General features: G+C 38.7%; 1 protein-coding gene across 3 annotated transcripts in view; it reads left to right on the forward strand.

The window, feature by feature from the left end:
• The window catches only part of COL4A3 (collagen type IV alpha 3 chain), a 115133-nt gene that overhangs the window by 46155 nt on the left and 42171 nt on the right, over nucleotides 1–26807 (forward strand). For all 3 annotated transcript variants that reach the window (XR_006740460.1, XM_045575354.1, XM_045575353.1), the window contains exons 2-20: nucleotides 7390–7446; nucleotides 9196–9285; nucleotides 12231–12275; nucleotides 12828–12872; nucleotides 13533–13595; nucleotides 14274–14327; nucleotides 15130–15156; nucleotides 16285–16362; nucleotides 16730–16792; nucleotides 16918–16953; nucleotides 17960–18001; nucleotides 18225–18302; nucleotides 19884–19946; nucleotides 20325–20384; nucleotides 21600–21644; nucleotides 21901–21954; nucleotides 22874–22915; nucleotides 25261–25345; nucleotides 26458–26493. Coding sequence is in view for 2 of the 3 variants with exons in the window: in XM_045575354.1 (XP_045431310.1) it covers nucleotides 7390–7446; nucleotides 9196–9285; nucleotides 12231–12275; nucleotides 12828–12872; nucleotides 13533–13595; nucleotides 14274–14327; nucleotides 15130–15156; nucleotides 16285–16362; nucleotides 16730–16792; nucleotides 16918–16953; nucleotides 17960–18001; nucleotides 18225–18302; nucleotides 19884–19946; nucleotides 20325–20384; nucleotides 21600–21644; nucleotides 21901–21954; nucleotides 22874–22915; nucleotides 25261–25345; nucleotides 26458–26493 (1063 nt within the window). In the remaining variant the exon portion in view is untranslated. The remainder of the gene's footprint in view (nucleotides 1–7389; nucleotides 7447–9195; nucleotides 9286–12230; nucleotides 12276–12827; nucleotides 12873–13532; nucleotides 13596–14273; nucleotides 14328–15129; nucleotides 15157–16284; nucleotides 16363–16729; nucleotides 16793–16917; nucleotides 16954–17959; nucleotides 18002–18224; nucleotides 18303–19883; nucleotides 19947–20324; nucleotides 20385–21599; nucleotides 21645–21900; nucleotides 21955–22873; nucleotides 22916–25260; nucleotides 25346–26457; nucleotides 26494–26807) is intronic.

The following is a 26807-nucleotide window of genomic DNA, read 5'->3' on the forward strand; positions in this document are numbered from 1 at the left end:
GTATGTGGATCCCCCACCCCCAAAGACCCATTAAGTCATGTGACACACCTATGGGAACAGTTTCCACCTGGGAGAACTGCTCCCCTCTCCCCTACTCCACGAACTGTCCTTTGTCTGGTATTGGAGAAAATTGCATGTCAACAAATAATTACAATGCAATTAGATATGTTGTAAGATCACTTAGCACAGAACAGATGAGAAAGCAACTAACTACTTGTAGGATTAGAAAAGTGGTCTTCCAGAAAGAGGTAACCTTTGAACCACTCCAGGAAGGGCAGGACTTAGCCAAGCTGAGCAAGGAGAATGAGCAGTGGGCATTCAGGCCGAAGAAGGGCCGCATGGAAAAGCACAGGAATGTGAAAGAGCGCTTGGGGTGACCAGTGGCCTCTGAGGCGAGGTCAATAGTGGGGACCAAAATACAGAAAGCCTCTTACATCACACTGATGAGTTTAGATTTGACACTGCTGGCCATAGGGAATGAAGAAATGATTTTAATCAGAGAAGAGGTATAATGGGGACTTTGTAATTAACAGTTGATAATCTTAGCTATTCTCTGTTTTTAAAAGTAAATTGTTTTCTTATTTCATAAATACCACAGAAGTTTTCTAGGGTAGTCTTAGTTCCTGATTAATGCTTGATATGTAAAGGAGATTCTTTTTTTAAAAAATATTTTATTGATTTTTTACAGAAAGAAGTAGAGAGGGATAGATAGTCAGAAACATCGATGAGGGAGGAACATCGACCAGCTGCCTCCTGCACATCTCCTACTGGGGATGTGCCCGCAACCAATGTACATGCTCTTGACCAGAATCGAATCTGGAACCTTTCAGTCCACAGACCAATGCTCTATCCACTGAGCCAAACCGGTTTCGGCTAAAGGAGATTCTTAACCTCCTTTTCAAATGCATATTCTAGGTCTTCAGACCTACTCCTTGGGTATGGGCTTTTGGAAAATGTAAGATCGCTAGGGGCTCCAGTTAATTCATGGATACTAAACATTGAGAACCTCTATTTCTATTAGAACGCCATGGAACCAGAGGGAGATTTTTCTTAATTACAACCAGATTTGAACTGGGGACATCAAAGAAGTGTGTTAATCATAACCAGTGCAGCAAAAACACCCCAAACATTTCTATCATATTTTCAATACATTTGAAAAAAGCTAATTCAGGGAATCAGATTGCCTTCTTATTCTTTAGAGTTATATTAGTGATTTACGGACTTACGTCCAGCCTTAATCAGCATGAATTAGATAGCATCTACAGTCCTCCCCTTCTAGGGAGAAGATAGTTTCATAGTGGTGACCAACTCCAGCCAAGAATTGTGTCAGAGCCCAATTCAGCCATAAATATTATTCTCCTCTAAGGTGATTGCCCTGAGACAAAGCTCCCAGACTTATTGGGCCCTGGTTCTCCAATCTGAGGATTCAGAGACAACACTAAAGACTTGCACTTTAGTGTTAGTGAGAGCTAATACGCAGCATGGCTCTGCTTTTACATCTGCACAGTCTCACCCAACTGCAAGCAGCTCATCTGCCCAAGGGGAAATGAGAAGTTTGGGGTTCCACATAAAATCTGGACCAACCTCAAAATCAGTACAAGGCAGATGAACCCTAAGGCATCTTGCAGTCTTCATGTCCTCTGAGTTATGACACCGGAAGAGTGCATGGCAAGTGAGAGGTCTGGCAACCTCTGGGCTTTACCTTGTTGGTCTGCAAAGAATTGTCAGCGAAAGGTTTTTCTCATCCACTGCCCGAATCTTTTCTTTAAAAATTTCCTATGTTTATTCTCACTGTATTTTTTCCTACCAGGAAGTCAACACGAAATTGGTAGTTTTCCAAATTGGAGGAAAGCATCGCTTCACATGAACTTAATTTGAGAAAATAATAAATGGTAGGACTTTAAATGTAAAAGAAGAGGAAATTTTCTGCTTTTGAGATGAACTTTCTCTTTTGTTGTTCTAAATGAACTTTATTTTTTCATTTTTCATTGTTCATTTTTAGTGAAGTAGATAGATAGTAAACAACAAAATTAAGTACTATAAAATACTAAAAGTAATAATAAAATACATGCACTATGAAAGACTTAGAAAAAAAACAAAGTTCCTCTTTTGGAAGTTCTCCCAACTTCCTCTCCTCAGAGGCAACCACTTTCAACTCCTGTAGCTGTTTCTTCCATTATTGACCTCCATATTTCTGAAAAACAAACAAACAAACAAAACAGGCTTATAAAACTATTTCCCAATTTAGTATTATTGACTGACTTGCAGTTTGATAGGTGAGGACTTTTCCATGACCCACTGCCCTCCTTTTTCTCAAACCTTTCCAACATGCTCATATCCTAACTTTTGTTAAATGATCAGTGTATGCTTGTGAAAATTTGTTCACAGCTCAGCCACTGCTTTGTATGTTGGTAGAGTTTCCTAGACAAACCTTTGTTTTCCCTGAAGTTTTAAATTTTCTACTGTCACACCCATCAGACTATTTTCTTACTTTCTTGGTGTCATGGGGCGTCCCCCACATCATGGCTCCAATCAGGGTCCTCCCAAGACAGACTTCTTGAGTTAGAGTCTCTCCTGGACACCATGTCCTTCCCTTTCTTGGCCTAATTCCCCCTTTGGTGGAGTGTATCCTCCAGTAGTTTTCTATGAATGGGTGCCTGTAAGGTAATGTCTTTGTTTCATTACATATCTGAAAATGTCTGTTTCCTCAAACACTGGATCAGTTGGTGTGTAAAGACTGAGTTGAAGACCCATTTCTCTTAGAATTCTAAAGGCCTCTGCCATATCTCCCTGTGGTAATTATTATTTATTATATTACTTGACACATCCAAGGCCATGTTGATTCCAATACTTTTACATGTGACTTTTGTTGCTTACTTCTAGGATCTTTGTCTCCAGGGTTCTGGAATGTTGTAATAACATGTCCCACGTGCCTGCACTTATGAGAGAATGACATTTAGTGGGCTCTGAACATTTGACTTTTTTACTTTCAAAAATTCTTTCATTTATAATTTATTTGATAATTTTATCATTTCTTCTCTTTCTGTTGTATGTCAGAAACTCCTGTTGGTCAGACACTGGGCCTACTGGATTGATCCCTAAACCTTCTTAATTTTTTTTTTCCTGATTCTTTATCTCTTTTTCTTTTGTTTTATTTTCTGGAAAAATCTCCTAAATTTCTCTTTCATCATTTTCATCAATTTTTTAATTTTAGGTGGACTCTCGTATTCTTTATTATTGCCTTAAAAATTGTCCCAAAATTTTGCAGTTGAAAGCAGCAAACATTCATTATCTCAGACATTTTTTGAGGCTCAGGGATCTGGGAGCATCTTAGCTGGGTGGTGCTGTCTCAAGGTCTCTCAAGAGGCTGCAGTCAAGCTGAAGGTTGGAGCAGTAGTTATCTAAGGCTTTGATATGGTTGGAAGGTTAACTTGCAAGATAGCTCATTTGTAGGATTGTTATTGGGGACCTCAACTCTTCAAGACCTTAGCCTCTTCATAAGGCCTTGGTTTGTCATTCAGTTAGCTTCCCCAGAACAAGTAATTCAAGAGACAGAGTGGACATCACAATGTCTTTTTATGACTCCAGAAGTGACATAGCATCATGAATACCCTATTCTATTGGGAGGAGACTATAAAAAGGCATGGACCCCAGGATGAGGGATTATGGGGGAGCCCCTCAGAGGCTAGCTACCACAGCTCTGCATTTCAACTTGGGTTGTTTCTCTTCCTCCTCTGCCTGTGCCCCCCTTTTTGGAGCTGCCTCAGTTGGTAATCCTCCATGACCCCAATCCAAATACAGTTGACCCTTGAACAACATGAGTATAACTGCACAGGTCCATTTATGCGTGGATTTTTTTCAATAAATACTGTAAATATATTTTCTCTCCTTTATAATGTTCGTAATGACATTTTCTTTAGCTTAATTTATTGTGAGAATACCATATGTTATACATACAACGTACAAACTATGTGTTAATTGACTTCTATGTTATCAGTAAGGCTTCTGTTTACTAGTAGCAAAAGGTCCTCGAGAGAATGTGGTACAGCTGTTATCAGTAGTTAAGTTTGGGGGGAGTCAAAAGTTATATGCAGATTTTTGATTGCACAGAGTCAGTGCCCCTAACACTTGCATTAAAGGTCAACTGTAGTGTCAAATGCTATTTCTTGGCTCTTGAGACAGCCAAACTCCAGATATCACAGTAGGCTGCCAGACTTAGTCCAGCCTCTCAGGCATCAGCCCTCCCACTGCTCTCTGTTGCCATCGCATTTTGCTTCCCAGAAACATTTATTTTGTTTTTTAATTTACTTATTTTTTATTTTCTCTTTTTATATCTTACCTCTTATTGAAACAGAGACTATGTGCCAAAACAATAACAAAGTCCTGTTCCACTCAACCCGAAGCTTCTACTCGCCATCCATCTTCCAAAAATTGATTGACACTTTTTATTTGTTTTAGTCTTCTCACCTATTTTCATTATCTTTGGGTTGATACTTTCTTTATTCTTTATTTTATTTTTTATCCATCATCTTATTCTGGTTTTCAAAAGGAGCGGACACAAATAAAGGTATTTAATCAACTCTCTTTCTGCCTAACTCTTCCATTCATAAGTGAGCCTGTTTTTTTCTGCTTATAAACATGCAGGATAATATTGCTACTCAAGCAGTGTCCATATTTTCAGATTATGTGACACCAGAGTCTTTTCTGGAATCCAAAGAAGACTTCCATTTGAAAAGGTGATCTTGTTTTATGAGTGATGTTCAGTCAGTGCTCTAAAAATGTTAACTATCGCTATCATTTTTGTACTGATCAGGGCAAAAAAATAAACAACTAACAACCCCACGTTTATGATTATAGATCTAAATATCATCCACTGCATTATGGAAGATGTGTAAAACTCCCTCAACATATTGTCCATTCCCAAATGTAGCAGGGACCTCTGAGTCAGCGCCAGTGATCTGTATGCTTGCTGTCATCCAGAAAATCACAAATGGGCGGCTGGGTTAGATGTCTAGACTGGGGATGTCTCTCTGGAGGGCAGTTGAAAGATAGGAACTGGCAGTTGAAGAGAGATTTCTGTGATATCCAAGGATGGGGACAGTGGCTTGTGATGGGAAAGAAGGAGCCACTGAAAAAGCAGCACACGGATGGCACCCCTCTTTACTGGAGGGCATGTTGCCAAAGCTCAGGGGCAATTGCTTAAGGCAGACATGGGTGGAAGGGCAAAGAACAGCCCATGGACTCTGTCTGGCACAGCTGCCTGCACATGGTTGATGCTTTTCACAAACAAAAACGTTTGCCTCTAGCTATTGGCTGAGCAGAGGGTCAATAAATATTCTGCAAAATCAACAGGCCTGCTCAGTAAAGTGTGAACCAGCTTTGAATGTTGCCAAGTTCTCCTTATGTTAACCCAGGCTGAGCTGGGCTGGGCTGGGCATGGGGGAGGAGAGATTGGACAGAGGGCAGCAGAATACATGTAAACAGCATGGGCTGTTCTGAGAGTAAAAAGAGAAAATATCTGAAATTATTCAAAAATTATTTCCTGGCCTAATCATAAACAAACAAAAAAATGTATGTCATATTTAGATCCTTTATTAGTTTTAGGAATAAAAAGATAATTTTTGCTGCCTGCCAGACACAACTCCTACCTGCAGTCTATTAGTAAACATAATAAACCTCAACTCATGAGCATTTAAAAATAGCAATATTAAGTTAATAAGTTAGTAAAAGTCCACACTATTGGTAGTCCACAGAAACAGCTATGGGGGAGGAAAGAGTTTTCCTTGACCTTCTTAGGATCTCTGGCTGACCTGAAAATTAAAGCGACAGAATCAGATTAACAGGAGAAAAGCACGCACATTTTATTAAATTTGTACATGTGTGGGAGCCTTCACAGGAGAATGAAGACACCAAGAAACGACCAGAGCAGGGAACTTTGAGATCTTTTGGACAAAGAAACAATAAATTTGTAAAGAACTGACAAAACAGTAAAGACATTACTAGAAAGAGAAGGGTGAATTTACCAAGGTTTATTGGCAGCTCCCTATGGTGCCATCTCTGGGATGAGTCTGTTCCAGGACACATCTTACGTACTTGTCTAAGTACTCTAACAGTGTTAACCCATTTGACCCAATTTTCAGATGCAGAAACTGAGGCATTAGAGATCACATAAAGTCAAACAGGTGACTTGGCAGAGCTGGGATTCAGGCCCAGGAAGTTTCCTGTTAACCGCTCTGCCATATGGACCTGCAGGCAATATGTGGACCTTCATGAGCACAAAAGAAATTGAGACAAAGAGAAAAGGGCAAGAGACAGCTGACCAGCCTTCCTGGAATTGCCTGCTGCCTTTGTAAAAATATATTTGATTGGCACTTTTCATTTATAAGCATCACGCACCATTGGAGTCTCAAACCAATACTATATTAAGCAAACAAATTGTGTGTGTGCTCATTTACTGTACACATAATATTTGCTTAATTGACTAATATATTTAGTATACTCTAAGAGTACTATTAATGTTTGTAGTTAATGCATTTGTAGTTGCACCAAAATGCTTCTCAGTTTGCTTACCCTTGGTCTTAGAATGAAGACCAGCTAGCTGGCACTGGACAACCCCCTTCAGGAGGAAATGTCTGGGAAGACAATAGCTAGTTCCGCCTGTCGGAAGGAAAGGTTGCACAGTAGCATGTATGTCCCTTGGCACAGGATATTTCAACAAAACAAGAGAAAAGGGTAGCCTCCATTAACTATTTTACTCAGTGCAGGGCACTCGCTCTGCATCTTCTTTTACAGATGAGATAACTTGGAAGGATTAAGTAATTTGTTTAATTTTTGTTTTTTAATAAGAATGCTTTGATATTAGTATTAGCGAATTAGTTTGTTTTTCTCTATAAAGACACATCATGAGTGTTAGTCATCTTTTCTCCGTCTTGAATTATTTCAAGAAAAGAAAACTTGAGAATCAACCTCAGAAGATGCTACCAATTAATGTACTCAAATACATACATATACATTAATTATGCTGAACTTATGACACTTACCAACATAGGACCACGTTCCACCTACAACAATGGCAATTTCATATGGTTCAACTATGTATTGTTAAAAAAAAAAAAAAAAAAAAAGACAATTGGCTTTTTTCCATGAATAAATTTCTTAAAACTCTTAAATACCATGAGAATGATGTTCATTCATCTGACAGTTCTTCCATATGCAACAGCTTCTCCCACATCTACTCTATTTCTATTGATACATTGCCACAGCATCTCATCACTTCTAATAATCAGTGTTCAACCCTCTAAGAATAGAAAACTATGTTTGCTTTTCCCAATCAGTTGGGACTTATTAAGCTGTTTTTACCCAGAACCCTTTCTCTTTCCCTCTTCCTAGGGCTGTGTCTGCACGGACAAAGGCCAGTGCTTCTGCAGTGGTACCAAAGGGGAGAAGGTAAAAATAAAACCTTAATTCTGCTTCTTTGCTCTTTGGAGCTCATCCTGGAGCTCACACTCTTCTTTCACTAAGGGCAGGAAGATCAGCAGTGTGTTCTTCCATTCCTCAAATCCAATGTTAAGTAATTGTATGTAAAAATTAACCTGAAAAAAAAGGGGAGGGGTGTGAGAGGAACTTCAGATAACTGGTGTAAATACAGGCAGTTATTTTAACTCTCTTGGCCTGTAAAGGAGAAATGGCAAGTTAGCAAAAAGGGGAGTTGATGTATACCCTATTTACAATTTTGCTAAACACGAGAGAACTGGAAATATCTTAATTCACTCTCTTTGACATAAACTAAACATTGAAACGCTACCATTTTAAGTCCTGTGGCGTTGATGCAGGCCCGCCCCCTGGTGGAAGGATCCTGTAGCAACATTCTACTTGAGGCAAATGTTACCAGAGGGAAGTGGCTCCATTGCAGAATTCAAGGAGGGGGGCGAGGGGTAGGGAAGGGAATGCGGTGAAATCTCATTAATTCGCTCCATTAACTTGCAATCTGTGATAATTAAGACAGAGACAGAACTAAAGTTGTGTCTTTGTTCACAAAACCCTTCCGTCAGATACACTAATGATTTACTTACAATACTGAAATGTAACTGCTTAAAAGTATTTTAAAAATTGTTTTAAGCTCTCTAGACAAAATAATCATAATTTATATGATCACTATAATAGCTATTATTATATTTATTTTAAATTATTCTAAAATTCATGTGTAGTTGATTTAGGGTTTTTCCCCTGAAGCTATCGATATTATACTCGGATTCATGATGGAAACTGTGATTCAATCTCACATTCTAGAAGCAGTATTGAATCCCTACTGTGTTCAAGATGCTATCTAGGATGTGTGAAGGAACTTGAGTATTGAGAGGAGTGTATTTCTCATTTTATTGAGTGTATACTCTCTCCTCTCTCTCTCTCTCTCTCTCTCTCTCTCTCTCTCTCTCTCTCTCTCTCTTTCTCTTTTAAAATATAATTTGCCAATTATGTAACTAAATTGACTGGATTAACTGGTGGCTTTTACTGTTGAAGAGAACTCCAGGATCTACTTCCATGGGAAGATTCTTTGTTGACAAAGAACCATGTAACACATTGGGCCTAAATTACTTACCCTCACTCATTATTAGGAGCTTTTCCATATCACCTGACTCTTTCTAAAAAAGACTATTTAGCTCACACTGATACGTATGCCACCCTTAACATCTCTCCTGCACAAATATCATATTGAATTACGAATTCCTGTGTAATCAAGAAAGAACTAAGATGCACAGCTTGCATGTTGTTCTTTTCAAGCTACAGGGCAGTTATGCACACTCCCAGCAGCATTCCTGCGCCTTGTACTCACTATCTCTGTCTTTCAACAAACACACTACTGCCCTCAATCTTTCTAACTGGGTTTCCCCTCCTTTCTGGATTTTATTTTTCTTTCTCTCCCTGCTCAGTTAACTCTGCCATTTGGGCTAATGTTCTTACAGATCAAGGGCCAGCATTGCCAAGCCTATGGACAATGCTAATAGCCGGCAGCTTTTCAGTTACTGATCCACTCACTGCTGAGGGCTGATTTTTGTTTACATCTAAGGGGGGGGGGGGGGGAATATGCAAAAAACGTTATCAAGTTATAAATGGGGAAAAGCAATGGTTAAGGTTATGGATGTCATTGAAGAGTTTCTGTTCTGTGTGTTTCTCCTCTTGTTTTGATTTTAATAGGGAGAGAAAGGTCTTCCCGGACCCGCTGGTTCTCCTGGTCTGAAGGGATTCCCAGGTCCTGAAGGCTCACCTGGACCACAGGGACCCAAGGTACATCAGCCTGAAAGGTTGAGGAATACTCAGCCCACCCAACCTTCTTCATGCCTACTTTCTGGGCTCCTGAAAACATGGAGAGAATTCCACATCTTAGCTGACCATCGCAAATGATCGTTATCTTCAAATCCTCTACTCAACTTCCTCCTCCCTTATCTACATAGCTTCTGCATCTGCGTCAGATCCTACTTTCTTCTCTTCTGCATGGAAAGATGAGTTCTTTTCACCTTTCATTCAGGACCAACCTTCCCCCTTCCCCCACCCCCCTCCACACACACATACACACCACACACACACACACACACACAGTACCCTGCTCACTGGGATTACAAGTATAACCTTATTCCAAGAGATATCTCCTTTGTCTTGGGATATTCCAACTTTCCTTTTGATGTCGGTCTTTCTCTCTCAGTCCTTAAACATGCCAATATTTCCCCATATTAATATAAACATCCTCTAGACCTTACAAGTACAGTGACCAAAGGCTTGCCATCCTTTCCATGTCTTCCCTTTCTGTCAAACTTCTTTAAAAAAAAAAAAATAGCTAACCAGGCTGGCTATAGTTTATCTCCATTCACTCCTCAGCAAGTGATAATTGCCTTCGGCCCCCTCTCTCCTGACAACACTCTTGCAGAAATCACCCATGACTCCAAGTCACCAGTGCCAATGGATTCTTCTGTGTCTCTGTCTGATCTGAACCCCTCTGCTTTGTCTCAAAGATCACGGAGTGGATTGCTCTCTTCTCCTTGAAACTCAGTTTTTGTTTCTGACTCTCTTCTTGCTGACCGCTCTTCCTGTCTTCCTTGGGTTCCTTTTTCTCAACTCTTTCCTTAAGCATCAGGGGCCCTACATTCTGACCAGAGCCTACTGCCTTTCCCACTGGTCACACGTTTTTATCCTAAAGTCTATGATAAAACAAAGGGCTTTTGTTTAAATCAGTGCCCTAGAGGATTTGCTAAAGAACTCATAACTACTAGAATGCTGATGGCTCTTTCCTGTCCTGGACATTAGTCAGACATAAGCCTGGGCTCTCACACACTCCCATAGTCACAACCCTGACTGCTGGCCTCCAGCAAACGATGAACTAACCAGTAAGTTATGAAAGACAATCAAAATTGATCTCCACACAGTTTTTTTTTAAATTTCATAAATATTGTTTAGGATATTGACATGGTCATCAGAAGCAATATTTACTGAAAATTTACTCTGTGTCAGGCACTGGACTGTGTATTCCTAACTGCACCACATTTATACCTCTCAGTGGTTCCAGAAATCAGGATGGAGACTCATAACTTAGTTCTCATTATTGTCTCCATTTTATGGATGAGGAAACCAACACTCAGAGCACTTAAGTAATTTGTCCTTGGTCACACAGCCAACAGGTGGCTGCTTTTATACAATGCCAGCATCAAACTCCTTAACCAAAGAAGCTAAAACCACACCTGTAGTTCCCAAGTAAAAATGCAAAGTTGGCTTGTTCTCCAGAAATTCTGCCATTTCCTGTCTATCCCATTCATGTATTCATTGTTTCTCCATTTCTCCTTCTTGTGATCCTAATTTTGGAAAAGTCAATTGGATTCTGGACATCCTATGTCTGAATTTGGAAACATTCTATGGCCTCCCTTCAGGTGTGACTTCACATTTTCTTCTGTTTGGCTGGTAGAATGAATTTGCCATTTCAACCCTGTACATCAGATCAACTAAATTCTAACTCATTCTTTTTCATTTTGTTCTCTATACCCTGCTCGTTTCTCTCAGCATTCTTTAGTGATGCTACCAATAAATTAAAATGAAGGTTCTGAACACATGGTGCTCAGAGTTCAATGATGTGCAAGGATTCTGTAAAGCTAATTCAGAAGGCCCTGTGCCACGTTAACATGGAGTTCATATTTTAAAGCACAGCTTATAAATGTGGGCACACAAGATCATTTGATCAAAGGCAAACAAAGATATCAAAACCTGACCAAAAGATTTTTCAAATGTATAAACTTCCTACCTTACTTTTAAATATTGTGTTGCATGAGAATATTTAAAACGAGGAAATAAAACTTGCAAGTCCATCCTCTGCCTTCTGCAAACACAAGATATCATCCTGCCAAAAAGGGGGCATGGTCACATAGCCTGGAATGTCACCTCATCCAGGAAAGGCTGACTTTTGCCTTGACCATCCAATCTTAGAAGACTCTGTCACCCCTTTCACAAAATAACAAAACAAAACAAAACAAAAAATACTGAAACTCTCAGGAATGATGAAAACAGCTTTTGGACAATGGAACTTTCCCACCCAGTGGTCTAGTTAAAATAGTATCCACTTAAGGTGATTATTCTCTAAGAAACAGGGCCTCAAAACTGTGCTCATTGTGTGCCCAAAGCAAGCTTATCTCTGATTCAGGCAGTTCTTCCTTGGCTGACTATCTTCTCATGGCAGGTTCATTTTGTGAATGAAGTATTTCTCATGCACAGAAACATTGGCTGTTGTCCTCAACCATCTTTGCAACCGCTCATTCTTATCAGACCCCAGCAGCTGTCAGCTCCAGGGCGGGTTCACCACAGAACTTGTCAGATACTGATGTGAACAGGAATCATCACTGCATCTTGTTGAGAGGCAAAATCCCAATCAATAGGTCTGGGAGGCGGGGGGCCCTGAGATTCTGCTTTTCTAACAAGCTCCCAGGTGATGCTAATGTTTACATCCTTACTTTGAGTTGCAAGGGTTTGAATGAAACTTTCTCTGTCTGTCCTTACTGGTAAATATTTTAGCTCCAATGAAACAAGCAAGTAAGTGAGCCATGTTCACGATGAAATAATCACAAGAGCAAAACTCTTTGGTATGTCAATAAAACTGGGACCTTTCATTTATGGGGTGTTTTTTTTTGGGGGGGGGGAGAGGTAGGGGTAAATAATTATCTTGGTGTTTACTTTTGTTTTCCACTTGGATCTAGGGCGCTCCAGGACTTCCAGGACTCACTGGTCCCAAAGGTGTAAGGGTTAGTAGTCCAACCTGATTGCTTAATGAATTATTTTTTTTAAACCACTGCAGTGTAGAAGTTATACAAATGTCATGAAGGAGTATATTGTTTATGGTGCACTTCTATAAATGAAGTTCAAGAACAGGCAAATTTATAATGGTACAAGCCAAGATAGTGGTGACTGTGTGGGGTTGGTGCTAACAGATGGAAAAGGCATGAGGGAACCATCCAAAGTGATGTTTGTGTCTGGACTGGGCATTGATAACACCAATCTGTATACATGCATGTATTGGTGTTCATGGAAGATTGGAGCACTGGACTCTAATCAATTTACACCTTTAAAGTCTCCCCCCAAAACTCTTAAACAATTGTATTCATCTCTTTTTAAAATTGATATAAATATAAGATTTACAAAAGTTTGACAAACCTTTTTTTGTGTTTTAAATAGTTTTTAGCCATTCCAAATTATAGTTGCAGGAGGGGGCTATTGAAATGGTAAATAATTTTCTGTTTATAAGTTGAACATTTCAAATGTTTTTCTTGCCACCCTTCCCTTTTCTATGCCTTCAGGGAATAACTGGATTACCAGGATTTTCAGGGCCTCCTGGACTTCCAGTAAGTAATGGGGGAAATGTGTAACTGAAAAAGTAAAAAGTGAGCTCATTTTAATATAGATGTAAAATCAGTAGCACAAGGAAATAGGTATTGATAAATTTGCTACATGATGAAAATGACACAATAGAATAGCATAATATATTAGTGTGGATTGGTAGATCATACAAATCAAATTGTATTTCTTGAAAAACTAGAATAGACTAGAGTAGAATAATAGAATAGAAGAATAAAGCAGAAGATTAGACTAGAATAGAAAAATAGAATAGAACAGAAAGAATAGAATAGAACAACTGTTGAATAACATATAATTATAAAATAGTTACCTCTGTGCACATTTCCCTCTTCTATTTCCTTTCCTTTCCCCAGCTTAAAATAGCAAGTTAGGGGATTTTGTGTTATATAGAAAGGCCTTTTGTTTTATTTTCAATATCTGTACCTCCCTTGACAATTCTTTGTTTTAATTAGCCCATTTTATTTGTTATTTCTGTTTAAATTATTTTCTAAAATGACCACATTTACTACTTAAATATTTAATAATCACTTATATTTAAACAACTATCTAAATTAGCTCCTCATTTCCCTCACATTGACTTCCTTGCTCTTTCCACCTGGTCCCTGGGCCTGGTTGCTGCTTCTTTTTGAAACTTCCTCTGTTTGCAGGGCAGCCCCGGCTATCCCGGACCTTACGGTCCTGCTGGCTTACCAGGATGCAACGGTTCTAAGGTATGTGCTTCTTACACAGGACTTGGTCAGTCCATGTTTTGCTGAATGAGCCAATCAAGATGAAGTAGCAATGAGGTAGGCTAGACTTTTCTGGAAACATTCTTTTAACCAAAACCAATGGTACTTGTCTTCAGGGCAGAAATGTGATGTTTGAACCAGGAACCTACCTGTTTCCTTTTTTCCTATGCCTTGGTTTCTGATTGTCTTTGGAAGAAGTGCTTTCCTAGTTGTTCACAGAAAGATAATGAGTCCTTTTCATTTGAGATTGTGAGTGTATATAAATCAGATTTCAAGCTGGGAATGCAAGGTATGTCTTTGGAGAAGGAGGACTGAGCTTTTTTAGGTTCATTCGTCTCCTTCGTTTCCTGACTGCCCGCTCTTCTTCCCAGAGTGGTGACCAAGAAAGAACTAATCACTGAGGTTTTGAGGAAACAGCAATTCAAAAGTTCTTGGCACAATTAAGCTTTCGCCATTTATGCACAGTTTGAGAAACAATAGATTTTAATACTGTTTTCAATTAAGACAATGATTTTCTGACCTTCAGACCATAAGGAACTTCGGTGACTTTGTCTAGCTTTACCATTGCAGAGTTGGAAGAGAAAAACAGGGAAAATACCTCAACAGGCTGGTTTAGATCAAGTAAGAAGGATGACAAGTTTTGTACGGTCTTTCTTCCAGGGTGAGCAAGGATTCCCAGGATTTCCAGGGACACCAGGCTACCCAGGGTTCCCGGTAGGTTTTCATTTCTAACTCTCATCAGAAACATAAAGTGAAATGTAAGTGATTTAGTCCAGAATGGCCATGTATTGAAACCCATCATGGGGATGTCTGGTGCAGCCAAGAGTATTAGTAAACACTAAACTGATAGTTAGGGAATGAATGAACAAATGACTTATGAGTTCAGGTTTACGTGTTAGACTTTTTTATGCTTCAAAGGAATACAGTGGAGCTGAGTAGTAAGTAGAGGAAAGACTGGGAGAGAGTAACTCAAAGAGTGAGAGTATGGGGTAAGAGGGTGGCTTAGCACAGGACTTAAAGAGCTCCAACACGTAACCTCCAGGTCAAGGAGAATAAGCCTGTGAAGGAGGCATAACCCTGGTGGTAGAAGGAAACCAGGAGGAATGTATGATGGAAGGGCAGGAAAGACATGTTTTAGTAGAGGACAGTGACAGACAGACTGCTACCTAATGCTGAGAATTCCAGTAAGAGAGAAACTGACATTTTGTAATTGACTTTAGCAATGTCAAAGTCATGGCAGAACTTAGCAAGAAAGAGAGGCAGGTGATAGCTGTGGAACTGAAGAATGAGTCAGAGATGAACAGAACAGGAGGTGTGCAGATGACATGAAGAGAAGGGCAGTACTGCGGAGGCAGGGGAAGATTTAGGGTGGACTCTGTCTAAATGAGAGTGACTTGAGCATGTTGTAAAGGCAGCAAGGAGTACACAGTGGAGGCAGAAAGTAGAATAGAGGGAGAATTGGGATGTTGTTCACTTGATTTGTGTCTAGTGGTTAATATGCCACTTTCTTTCCTAGGGTGCCATTGGCTTAAAAGGAGAAAAGGTAAGACATTTGTGGTATGTAATTATTGAACATCTCTAATTGTACATATGAAAGAGACTTCTATTAAGTAGTGAGATATAAAAATTACAAATGAGATTGCATCATTAATACAGAATCCATAATACTTGGGACATGGTATTTATTTCTATTGAATAACTTCTTCTATCTCTCCTCATAAGGATACAAGTTTCTTGTCATCCTTTAAGGAAATAGAGTCCGGGAGAAAAGAGCTGCCCTCGAGGCTAGGACCCACGTTCCACATCCAGAATTGCCACCAATTCTGGTATCTTGGGAAACCTCTTATCATCATTGTGTCTTCTTCCCTTCCTTGCACAGTAAATTGTTAATTTTAGAAACTATGAAATGCTTTGAATTCTTCAAAATGAGACAACTAAGCCACATCTCTAAGTATATACCCTAGTATCAATGAAAGAACATCCAAACCTATAAACAAGTTTTGTGAGAGTTTGAGCCAAATTTTTGAGGACATGCCATAGCAAGCTCTCAAAGGATTGAGAAAAATGCTGCAGAGAAACAGTTTTGCAGTTTCTTTTATGAATTTAGAATAAAGGGAGGAGACATAGGAAAGGTACATGAATCCCTTGGTGGTACATTAAGAGAGTGGGGAAAAGCAAAGCAAGGGAATCTCTAGGATTGGACACAAAGTGAAATAGAGAAACTTCTTTCCCATGGATGGGGACAGGAGAGTTAACACCTATAGCACATGGAGATGGTATTGGGCAACAGGATGACAATGAGGGGCTTATGATCTCACGTTCTAGTGTCAGAATTTGTGCTTTTGGGGGTCTAGAAAAGGAAATGACTGAGATTTCAAAGCTAAATCATCTTAGATGCATAAGAACAGGGACAGGGTTCACTTAAGGTAAAAACTGACCTTTGCTAAGGAGGCTATAGGCCTGGGAGGTGACCTGCCCAGTTCAGAATTGGTGAACAGACCATCCTGTGTGGTTACTTTTGGTCACTGAGCCTATCAGATTGATTACGTAGCCCCTTTTTCATTCACACTGGAAAGTACTTTTATCCTTATAGTGGCATGACCTTGAATGAGCATGCAAAGGGGTTTTAAAGATATAACATTGATTATGTTCAATGAACTTCATTTTCAAGGGTGCTCCCGCTGAAGGAGAAGATATAGAATATGATGGAAAAGGGGATCCAGGGCTGCCAGGAGCTCCAGGAGTCCAGGTACAAGCACTTCAGAGAGCAGTCCTACCGCCCTCAGTGCCCCCTCTCCATTTTCTCCTGTCTGGGTGTCCTCCTCTCTCTCTCTCTCTCTCTCTCTCTCTCTCTCACTCACTCTCTCTCTCTCTCCCTCTCTCTTTGATAAAACTCAAGTCTAGACTTATATCACACACTGAACACAATTTAAAACAGTGATGCTAAGTAATAGCTCTATTATAAAATTTGCATGATGGTAGATAACTGAATTTTCCTTAAACTCAGCCATAAATGCAAGGCGTCATGCTCCTCAGCTCTTATTAAAATACTTTAATGGGCTTTGTCTGTAGGTAAGAAGTACATTTACTCTTCTTATTTGTCTCTTAATTTGAAGGGTTTGCCGGGCCTCCCAGGTTTTCCTGGACCTGTGGGCCCACCTGGCCCTCCGGGATTCTTTGTGAGTACTAAGTCGCCATTGCTATAGACACTATAAACTAATGAAAGAGTTACAGCTAAAACATTTAAACAGTTTTCTGGCTTGGTGCATTTCTCACTGTAATTATAATTTGTGGATTTTTTTAGGGTTTGCCAGGAACCATGGGGTCTCCAGGACTTAAGGTAAATTACAGTTCATAGGTCATATCAGCCATAACATTCTACCCAATGAGAAAGGCAAACCCAGTCTGATTCCACACATGGCTCAATACAGCTACCGGTATTATTTTTTTTTTTAAATCAATAAATAACAAATGTTGTTGAGGATGTGGACAGATAGAAACCCTTGTGCACTATTGGTAGGAATGCAGGTATGTGTAGGTATTATAGAATTGAGGTTCCTAAAAAATTAAAAATAGAGCTACCCATGTGATTCAGCAATTCTAGTTCTGGGCATTTATCTGAAGGGGGTGGGGGGACACTAAATAAATAAATATATGTACCCCATTGCAACATTATTTATAATAGCCAAGATATGGAAGCAACATAGGTGTCCATATATAGATAAGTGGATAAAGAAGAGCAGATAAATGGAATATTATTCATCAATAAAAAGGAATAAAATCTCTTCATTTGCAACAACATGGATGGACCTGAAGGGTTTATGCTTTGTGAAGTAAGCCAGACAGAGAAAGACAAATACTGTATGATTTCACTTATATGCAGAATCTAAAAAACAAAACAAACGAACAAACAAACAAAACGGACTCACAGATACAGAGAACAAACTAAGCGTTGCTAGAGGGGTGGGATGAGGGTGAAAACAGTAGAGGGGAATATAAGGTACAAACTTCTTGTTATAAAGATATGGGGACTAGTGTACAGAGTCAGTAAATCAACAATTTTGTATGATGACAGATGGTTCTAGATTTATTGTGGTGATTACTTTGTAAGGTATATAAATGTAGAGTCACTATGTTGTACACCTGAAACATATAATATTACATATCAACTATATTTTAATTTTAAAAATAACACATATTCCAAGATTAAATAAAATGACAATTATGACCCTATAGGGAAAAGTTAAAATATAAGTGTTCAGTTACAAGTATTAGAACTTCAAAGGGTTTAGAAAATGTATTCATATTCCTTTAAAAAAAATAATTTGGTTTTGTATTTCTTACAGGGTCACATGGGTGATAATGTGATTGGACAAAAAGGAGAACGGGTAATTTAAATACTATGGTTTATTTGTGGGCAAGATATTTGAAGTTCCATAACAATTAACTATACATTTTATTCAGTAAGTCACACTGAAATGAATGCATTTGTTGTCTCTTAAACTTTTGTTTTCTGTTTTCCTACAAGCACTAATGGGGAAAAGTAGCTCTCTCAAACATAGTAAAGATAATGTGGTTTAGTCTTTAATTCTTGAGTATATTTATCTTTAGGGTGTGAAAGGATTAATAGGACCTCCTGGACCACCGGGAACTGTTATTGTGACGCTGACTGGCCCAGATAACAGAACGGTAACTCTTCATTTTTATTATTAGGGTTCTGCCTTTCCATTTCTCATATATATATATATCACCTAATCCCTGCTCAGCCCAATCCTCTCAGCCTTAATGAGTCTCAAGGTTTTATTCCTTCCCTATTTTATACTCATGAACCGGAAAATGTGAAATCTGGCTCAACCTTTACTCTCAGTCTTTCTCATTGTCACTAACACAGAGTGGGTATTTAGTGAGTATTTTTGAATAAATTATTACAAATTGGGTATGCAGCTCTGAGCCAACTTGATGGGCAAACCTAAAGATATTGATAATTATAAGGGACATTTTTATCCTGCCATCATAATCCCAAGGATAATTTGGGCCCCATTCTTCTCCAAGGATGCTATAGTCTTGTATTTGGACATTAACATTTGGTTTCTGAGTACAGAGCTGAATCAAATACTCAGAAGTGCATCACAATATTATACACTAATCCTGACCCTAGGTTGATCCTAGAATGTCTGGGAAGGGGGGATAGAGAAGCAAGGAGGTAGATAACAATTTTCTAGTGTATTAACTAAGAAATGAACATAACACACTCTTATCTTATAAACTTATAATTAATTGTGTTTTAATAAAAGCTTGATTGAGATATAATTCACATGCCATAAAATTCATCTTCTTTATTAAATTCATGGATTTTAGTAATAATGTATTTTAACAACTGTATTAAATACAATTCACAGACCATAAAATGACTTATTGATATTTAGTGTATAATTCAATGGCTTTTAGTATATTCATAAAATTTTCAACTATTATCACACTTAATTATAGAACATTTGCATTACACCAAAGAGAAACCTCTTAGCCATCACTCTTCAATATAATTATTAATAATAGAAATTTTCAAAACAAAAGTTAAAGCAAAACATAGTAAAATGTAATATGACCAAAAAAAAAAAATTCACATCAAAGACTAAGGGGAAAAGGGTGGAATTGACCTAAAGGAAAAAAGCTAAATCTTCCAGAGGTAATAAAAATAAAATTAATAAATGTAAAAACTTTATTGGCTGAAAATTGATAGGAAAAAAATACCTTATCCTGACAAAAATCTAAATCTATGATAGAAGATATCACCCAGGGTGGGGAAATAAGTTTGAAAGAAATGATGCCCTCGAGAAAAGATGCACATTGGAAAAAAATATAATAAATAAAACATTATAAAAGCAAAAACAAATGTGATTAATAAATAAAATTCTCATTGTAACATTTACTCAGAAAATAATTGATCGCAATTAAAAATACTTTCAATATATTAAAAATGAAGGTAAAACATATTAGAAATGATGTGATTGTGCTTATAGAAAGCTGATTCAGGAATTCAGATTAGTTTAATTTAAAAAAAAAGATACTTTCTTTTAAAAGATAGTATATGACTTCAGTGGGCTCATAGGAATAAAACTCAAAATGTGAAAAAATGATAATGTGTCGTGTTAACAGGAAGTAGGTATTCTGTAAATCCATTGTATTGAACAGATAGAGGACTTTTCCAAGTATAAGCAGTAAAATCTTGTTTGATCTGTTTGTAATGACCTTAAATTGTTTTTGTGGCAGGAACTCAAAGGGGAGAAGGGAGACAAGGGCACCATTGGCCAACCCGGACCTCCTGGACCCAGAGTAGGTCATTTAGAGTCATGTTGTTCCTTTGAAACACAAACTAAAACCTTAGTGAACATTTCGATGTCAAATCTTAAGATTAGCTAAAGATCAATAGTATTTTACCACTGAATTCATGAACATAGAAATTATTTCATGGCCACTTCTAGCTGAAATCCTAGCACTGTTTCACCCATCTTACAATTTATTTTCAGTATCTGTTTTTTTAACATCTGTTTTTTAATTAATACTTATAAATAAGACTTCCCTCTTAGATGACCCCATCCTTTCAACATTTTTAAATGTAGCAGAATAATCAGAAGGGAACAGGTGAATAAAAATCAATGTGAGTAAAAAATCAACAATTTGTAAAACTTGGCATAACTCTCATTAATACAGGGACCACCAGGAGACTCTTATGGATCAGAAAAAGGTGCCCCTGGAGAACCTGGATCACAGGTAAACTAAAAAAGTCATTGTCATATGCCACCTCTATTGGGCAGCATTTAGTATTCTTTAGGTGGCAAGTATAAGATGGCCAACTCAATCTAGCTTAGATTTTTTTTTTTAATGTTTAAAGGTTTGGAAAATGAAATTTACTTGTTTAAGTATCTGAGAAGTTCAAGGACTCCAGAGACTGAAACAACATGGGCAGGATTCTTTCCATTTCTCTTCTGCTCCTCTCTGTGTGTTTGCCTCATTCTCTTCTTTACCACATGATCTTCTACGGAGGGGGCAACAAGAATGAGCAACGTGTAGCAACAGACAACTACAGGTTAATAGCATCAAGGAGAAAGAGTGTGTCCATTTATAAAATCCCACAGAATCACTCTGATTGGCTCAGCTTGGGCCATGTGTTTAATTCTGGAAAAGTGACCATGTTCAGGAATAAAAGATACTATGATTGGCCAGGCCAGTGGGGCAGAGGGTTCCTGTGGCTGACAGTCCCATCAGAACCACACAGAGAGAGGACAGCTCCACACACCGCTGGGCACACTGTGATGGGAAGTGAAATACTGGGAAGACAGAGCAACAGGGCCCTCTCTCACCCAGCTCTATTTTGAAAAGATTTAAATACATGTACATATTATTTTAAAACTCTCAAAAGTGTATACTGGGGAAAGTGTTTTTTGGTTTTTTGGTTTTTTTTCTAAGAAGAAATATTGACCCAGTGTAATGTTTAATTCTATCATGGAGGGTAAATACCGTAATAGTTCATCCAAGAGCCCTATCTGTTTGGACATTGCAACACACTTTTTATACATATATTTAAACATAGGCACGTCTGGAATTCATGGAACTGGCAGCACTTCAAATAAATAAATTGACTGTGAAACCTTCCACTTTTAGGGTTTTCTTGTCTACCTCTCAGCTCAGTGCTTGCTTGATTTTCCTTCCAAACTTGGATGGACAGTATCAATTTAAGCTTAGCTTTTAACTTCCTCTCTTTCTTCCTTATTTCTCATTCCCATTGGTCTCTGCCTTCCCTGCAAGAGGAAATGTTTGCGTGTTCTGTGATTAATATTTGTCCTTCTATAACGGGGAGGGAAGCATCAGTCAAGCTTTCTTGCCCAAGGTTGAGAGGAGGTGATGATCTCATTTAAGTTTTCCATGTTTATTAATATTATCCACACTTACTAGATTGCATGTTTTTGTTTTTGTTTGTTTTTTTAGGGGAAACCTGGAAAAGACGGGGCCCCGGGGTTCCCTGGCACTGAGGTACAGGCATGGTTTACCTGCTGACATAGTGAAAATATCAATCCTTTTAGATACAGAAGGATTTTGTCATAAGAGTCACTTAGTAGTTACAAATTAACCAAAAAACATGTAGTTTTTAAAAATTGCATTTGAGAATCATAATTTTACACTTCAAAGAGAGATCAACTGAGCACGTTTTCTTTTTCCAAAAAGAAATTCAAACAGAAGAAATTGATTCATGTGCCTTCTGACCCATTTTCTTCGCTCTGTTCTTTAGGGACCCAAAGGCAGCAGAGGCTTCCCTGGGTTAAGGGGCGAAGATGGCATTAAGGTAAGCCCCTTCCTCGGGTTCTACCTTCAGCCTTTTTCAATTGGTTGGGTTTTGCCCACTTTCTTCCCCTCACTCTGTAACTAGGTACAAGAAGTTGCAAACAGTGTTCTTTAAAATACCTTAGTATACTTAATAAGAAGTGAGAAATGTAGCAACTTTACTTAAACACTTGAAGGTCTTTCTAGTTGAAAAGGTATTAAATTTATTCTATGTAGTAGAAGCTTAGGACCAGTGAGATTTCAGCTCCCCACAAGGAAGGACCTGGAAAAGGCCTGGGATTGTGGGACGTTTCGGGTCATTGGAGGTCAAGCATAAGGATAGGCGGCTCCATGAGACTCAAGCTGGGCCGTTACACACTGAAAAGTCATCATCAATTAGTTGTGAAGTGTATTCCACATTGTTTCTTTCTGACCACATGTTGCAGACATATTCAAATAATTTTCATATGTAGGTATATGTGCAAATTCAACGTTTATCCTCTAATAATACCACTTCCTAGAATTTGAAATGCCCTCTTCAGTAGATAGGAAAGGGGGTTGGTTACCATTGGGATTCTGGGAACTGCATACAACCCATAGCCTGGTGATCCAGTTCCACTAATCTGGGAGAGAACTGCGGAGTGGACAATGCATGCGGACACCCTTTGAAGGGAGTAGCATGAAAGAAATCTGGAGAACCACCAGAATAACCACCACTGCAGAACCTTGCTGATACAACTCTTTACCCAGCTACAGCCCTCCAGGAAAATACTCTAAAGTCAATGTCCCTCTCACTGTAACTTGGTTTGTATATTACATAGAAATAACATTACTTTGAGCATTGATTTATTGTTTCCCTATGCATTTTGCTTTTTAAATCTACCAAATGTGTAAATACTTTTGTTGAATGTACCCATAATTGTAATTGTTTTTTGACATAGGGATGGAAAGGGGACATTGGCCCTCCAGGATTTCGTGGCCCAGTAAGTATCATTAAAGACAATGTCATATTTGATCAAGGAAATTTTGAATCTGGGTCTCTCATTAATGGTTATGATAGAATCATAGTATTTACTTTTTTATCAAACCCAGGCAAAACAATAGCTATTGTTATTATTTGACAATGGACAAATACTTCTACTTGGTTCTTTGGTCTTTGATATGAACCAATAGTACCCATCCTGGGCTGTGGAGAAGGATCAGATTTGGACCAGGGGGATCCTGCATCCTGAATAGAGTAGGAGGACAGCTGGCCACCCAGGGTTCAGGGAGCCAGCTCCACCCACTCCAGCTAGTCATGACAAGTGCACATTCAGGCTGCAGGAAAAACTCAGCCAGGTTTCATGCAGGGCCAGCAAACACCAATCACCCAGCCCAAGCTCCATCTCAGAAGGCCACCTCTTTCTTGCAGGGAGGACATGGATGTGATGGCTGTCAGCTTCTGGCTGCAAGGTGGCCCCATTCTATATTCTGTAATCCTGCAGCTTAAGGAAAGGAATAAAAGGGAGCCAGGCTCTGAGTCCTGATATTCATTCCTCTCCTTTCTCCAAAAACGGTGGTCCTTACATGCAATATGCTGAGCAGGGCCGCCATTTCTTCACTGACAGGACAGTCTGTGGTACGAGAGTCATGGGGAGAGGAGCTGTCCTATTGCAAATGCAGTTCTCAGACCCCTCAGACCAAGTAATTTAACTCAGTAACTGGAGGAGGGTCCTGGAAACCTGCATCTTTATTCTACAAGCAAATGATTCAAACATGAGAAGTCCCAAAACACTTTTGTGGTGTTGCTGGGAAGATGAAACGGGCTATTTTGTGAAAGCTTTTATCCAACACTTAGCAGGCACAAAGAAGTCATTGTGGATTTTACAAAAGAGATTATTACATTATTATTATTATAATTGCTATTATTATGCATTCCTTTTTGTTATTTTCTAGTTATTATTTAACCACAAAGTTCTTGTTACTTCATCTTTAAACAAGTTAATAAAGAATTTCCCCATGTAAAATATGAAAAAAACAGAGGTTTTGAAAACCTTTTACATTTTCATCTTCTCTTCAAGATAGATGGACTGAATTCTAAGTAAAATCTACTTTTACAATTGTACTTTAGAGGAAGTCTAAGCAATTTATCTTGGTCCGTATTTTCTCATGCTCAACTGTATATAACTGCAGCATCTACTACCATCAGAGGAAACTGCTTAGGAAGTAGTTGGTTAAAGAGACCAGAAGTAGGTCCATAGAGTATGTCAGAAACAGTAGTACTTATTGTAGGTCAATGGTGTCCTGAAATTTAAAGAAACAGTCAATAGAGTACTGTTTGATGTGTAGGTCTGAGAAAAAAATACATTCAATGCATTAGGATAAGCATTTTCAAAAAGTGAAATAGAACAATAAAAATATCAAAGTTGATCAAATTCATAAGGTAAATCACTATTTTGTGAAACTTTAATATCTGTGTACATAGTTACACATACCACATACATAGATATATCTGCCTGTATGGATGTATGTATAAATATAAATGAAATATATAGTGCCATACCAGAAATATCAACTTTTATCTTTAAACTAGAGGCCTGCCAAAACCGGTTTGGCTCAGTGGATAGAGAGTCAGCCTGCAGACTGAAGGATCCCGGGTTTGATTCCAGTCAAGGACACGTACCTTGGTTGTGGGCACATCCCCAGTAGCGGGTGTGCAAGAGGCAGCTGATTGATGATTTTCCCTCATCGATGTTTCTAACTCTCTATCCTCTCTCTTCTTCTCTGTAAAAAAATCAATAAAAAATACATTTTAAGAAATAAATAAATAACTAGAGGCCCATTGCATGAAGAGATTCATGCAATAGGCCTTCCTTCCCCTGGCTGCCAGCACCGGTTTTCCTCCAGTACCTGGGACCAAGGCCTTCGCTCTGTGCAGCCTTCAATCTTCATTCTTGGTGGAGCTCTGCTCCTGTAGCTCCCTCCATCCCCCGACCTCCCCCTCATAGCAGGCTTCCCATCCTGCCTGGCCACTCTGTGCCTGCATTCATGCTGCCAGAGGCCTGGAGGGGCTGGGGGGCCGAGCTGCCATCATAATTTGCATACTCACTCCTGATTGGCTGGCAGGGATAGCAAAGTAACGGTCATTTTGCATGTTTCTCTTTTATTAGTGTAGATTTATCCATGCCATATACATAACTACCCTATTTCTGCTAGCACATAAGCCTATGAATTGAGAAAAATGAGGGAAGTATCATTTTAGCTAAAAAGAAGAAACTGAAGTCATTGCATTTGGTGAATGTCCATAAATAGTTATTCTTTCATTTTCTTCATTTCTTTTTCCTTTAAGACAGAATATTATGATGCATACACAGTAAAGGGAGATGAGGGAACTCCAGGCCCTCCGGGCCCCAAAGGAGCTCGTGGCCCACAGGGTGAGAATAAATTTCTTCCTGAAGCATTTGCTGACCGTTATCATCTTTCAAGGTAACACAACATGTGCTTATAGACCTAGAATTTGCAGGTGGAGAAGGGAAGTCTCATTTTCATGGATGGTGGTATTTTTTGGTGTCTCCTAATTTCCATACAAAACTTGAAAATTTTATGTGAAACTTTTGAATGAAAATACCAAAAAATCATTAAATTAACTGCATGCGGGAAATCACGAAGTTCAAGTCTGGCTGGCAGACTCTAAGATGGTCCGAGGGCAGGACTAGGGAGCGTAAGAAATCTGTAATCTCAGCTCGATTACAGATATAAAAATGGATACCTGAATGGCTGGAATTTGAGCAAATCCACACCAATAATGGCAAGGGGTGACTGAAGCTCTGGTTTCCTGTCGCCTGGCACCATGAATTAAAGACACCTTACTTATCTTCTACCCCCTTGATGGATTGGGAAGGTCTCGGCCACAAGCTCTCTCATCTCTGGCTGTGCCTTAGAACCCCTGGGGCTTCTTCACTGATGCCCACATCAGGGTCCCCCTGTGATTCTGATTTGTCAGAAGGAAGGCTCTGGACATGAGCAGATTGTGAAAGCGCCTCAGAATATTCTAACGTGCAGCAGGACTGAGAATACTAATCTAGGCAAATTATTGGTTTAAATAAGATTTCAAAGGAGATGTGTGCTTAAAGGAAAAATTCCCAGTGTATTAAAATAAATGGACAAATACATTTAGATACAGATTTTTTAAAAGCAATGTTAGAACTAGAAGCAGTCTGAGGTGGGACACCAGCCAAAAACTACAGATCCTTAACAATTCCAGCTGTTTGCTTTTCTGTCTCTGACCCATCCCAGCAAAGTACACACAGAGCAGGCTCTTAGTGAGTTTCTGCTGAATTATTTGAAAATGATATCTGAGATTGGTTTCTTCTCTGCAGTTTGTCTAAGTAAGTAAAGTTTTCTAATATTTATCTATATGAGAATGGAGAAAATATGGAAATTATTTATTATTAATTATTATTATATTAAAACCCAAGATTGCAAAAATGGGGTGACAAGGTATTTATTTCTTCGTAAGCAATTCATTGCTATTCTGTATTCATAGGTCCCATTGGCCCCCCCGGAGATCCCGGAAGGCCTGGTAGGTACATATTCCTCAGGGTATCAACAGAAATGCTATTAAAAAGTAAAATGCACTGCTCTAGTAACTTTGCATTATTTATAGAAGGCAAATCTCTCATTAATTGGTATAAGTGTTTGCAAATTCTTACTTGTGAAAAGGAAGTGGAAAATTACACAGAATGTTGTAGAAATGCTCTTTTTCACTTCTCAGCATTTTAACTGAGTGTAAGACAGCAAGCTGGGAATATGAGAAGAAGCCTTGAAACTCGGAGAAGGCACAGAGAGAGAAAAACTAGTTTGATGGGGATTAGTTTCGTTAAAAATCAGTTTTCA

The sequence above is a fragment of the Pipistrellus kuhlii genome, unplaced genomic scaffold (assembly GCF_014108245.1).
Source record: "Pipistrellus kuhlii isolate mPipKuh1 unplaced genomic scaffold, mPipKuh1.p scaffold_m20_p_7, whole genome shotgun sequence".
In the NCBI taxonomy this organism is placed as follows: domain Eukaryota; kingdom Metazoa; phylum Chordata; class Mammalia; order Chiroptera; family Vespertilionidae; genus Pipistrellus; species Pipistrellus kuhlii.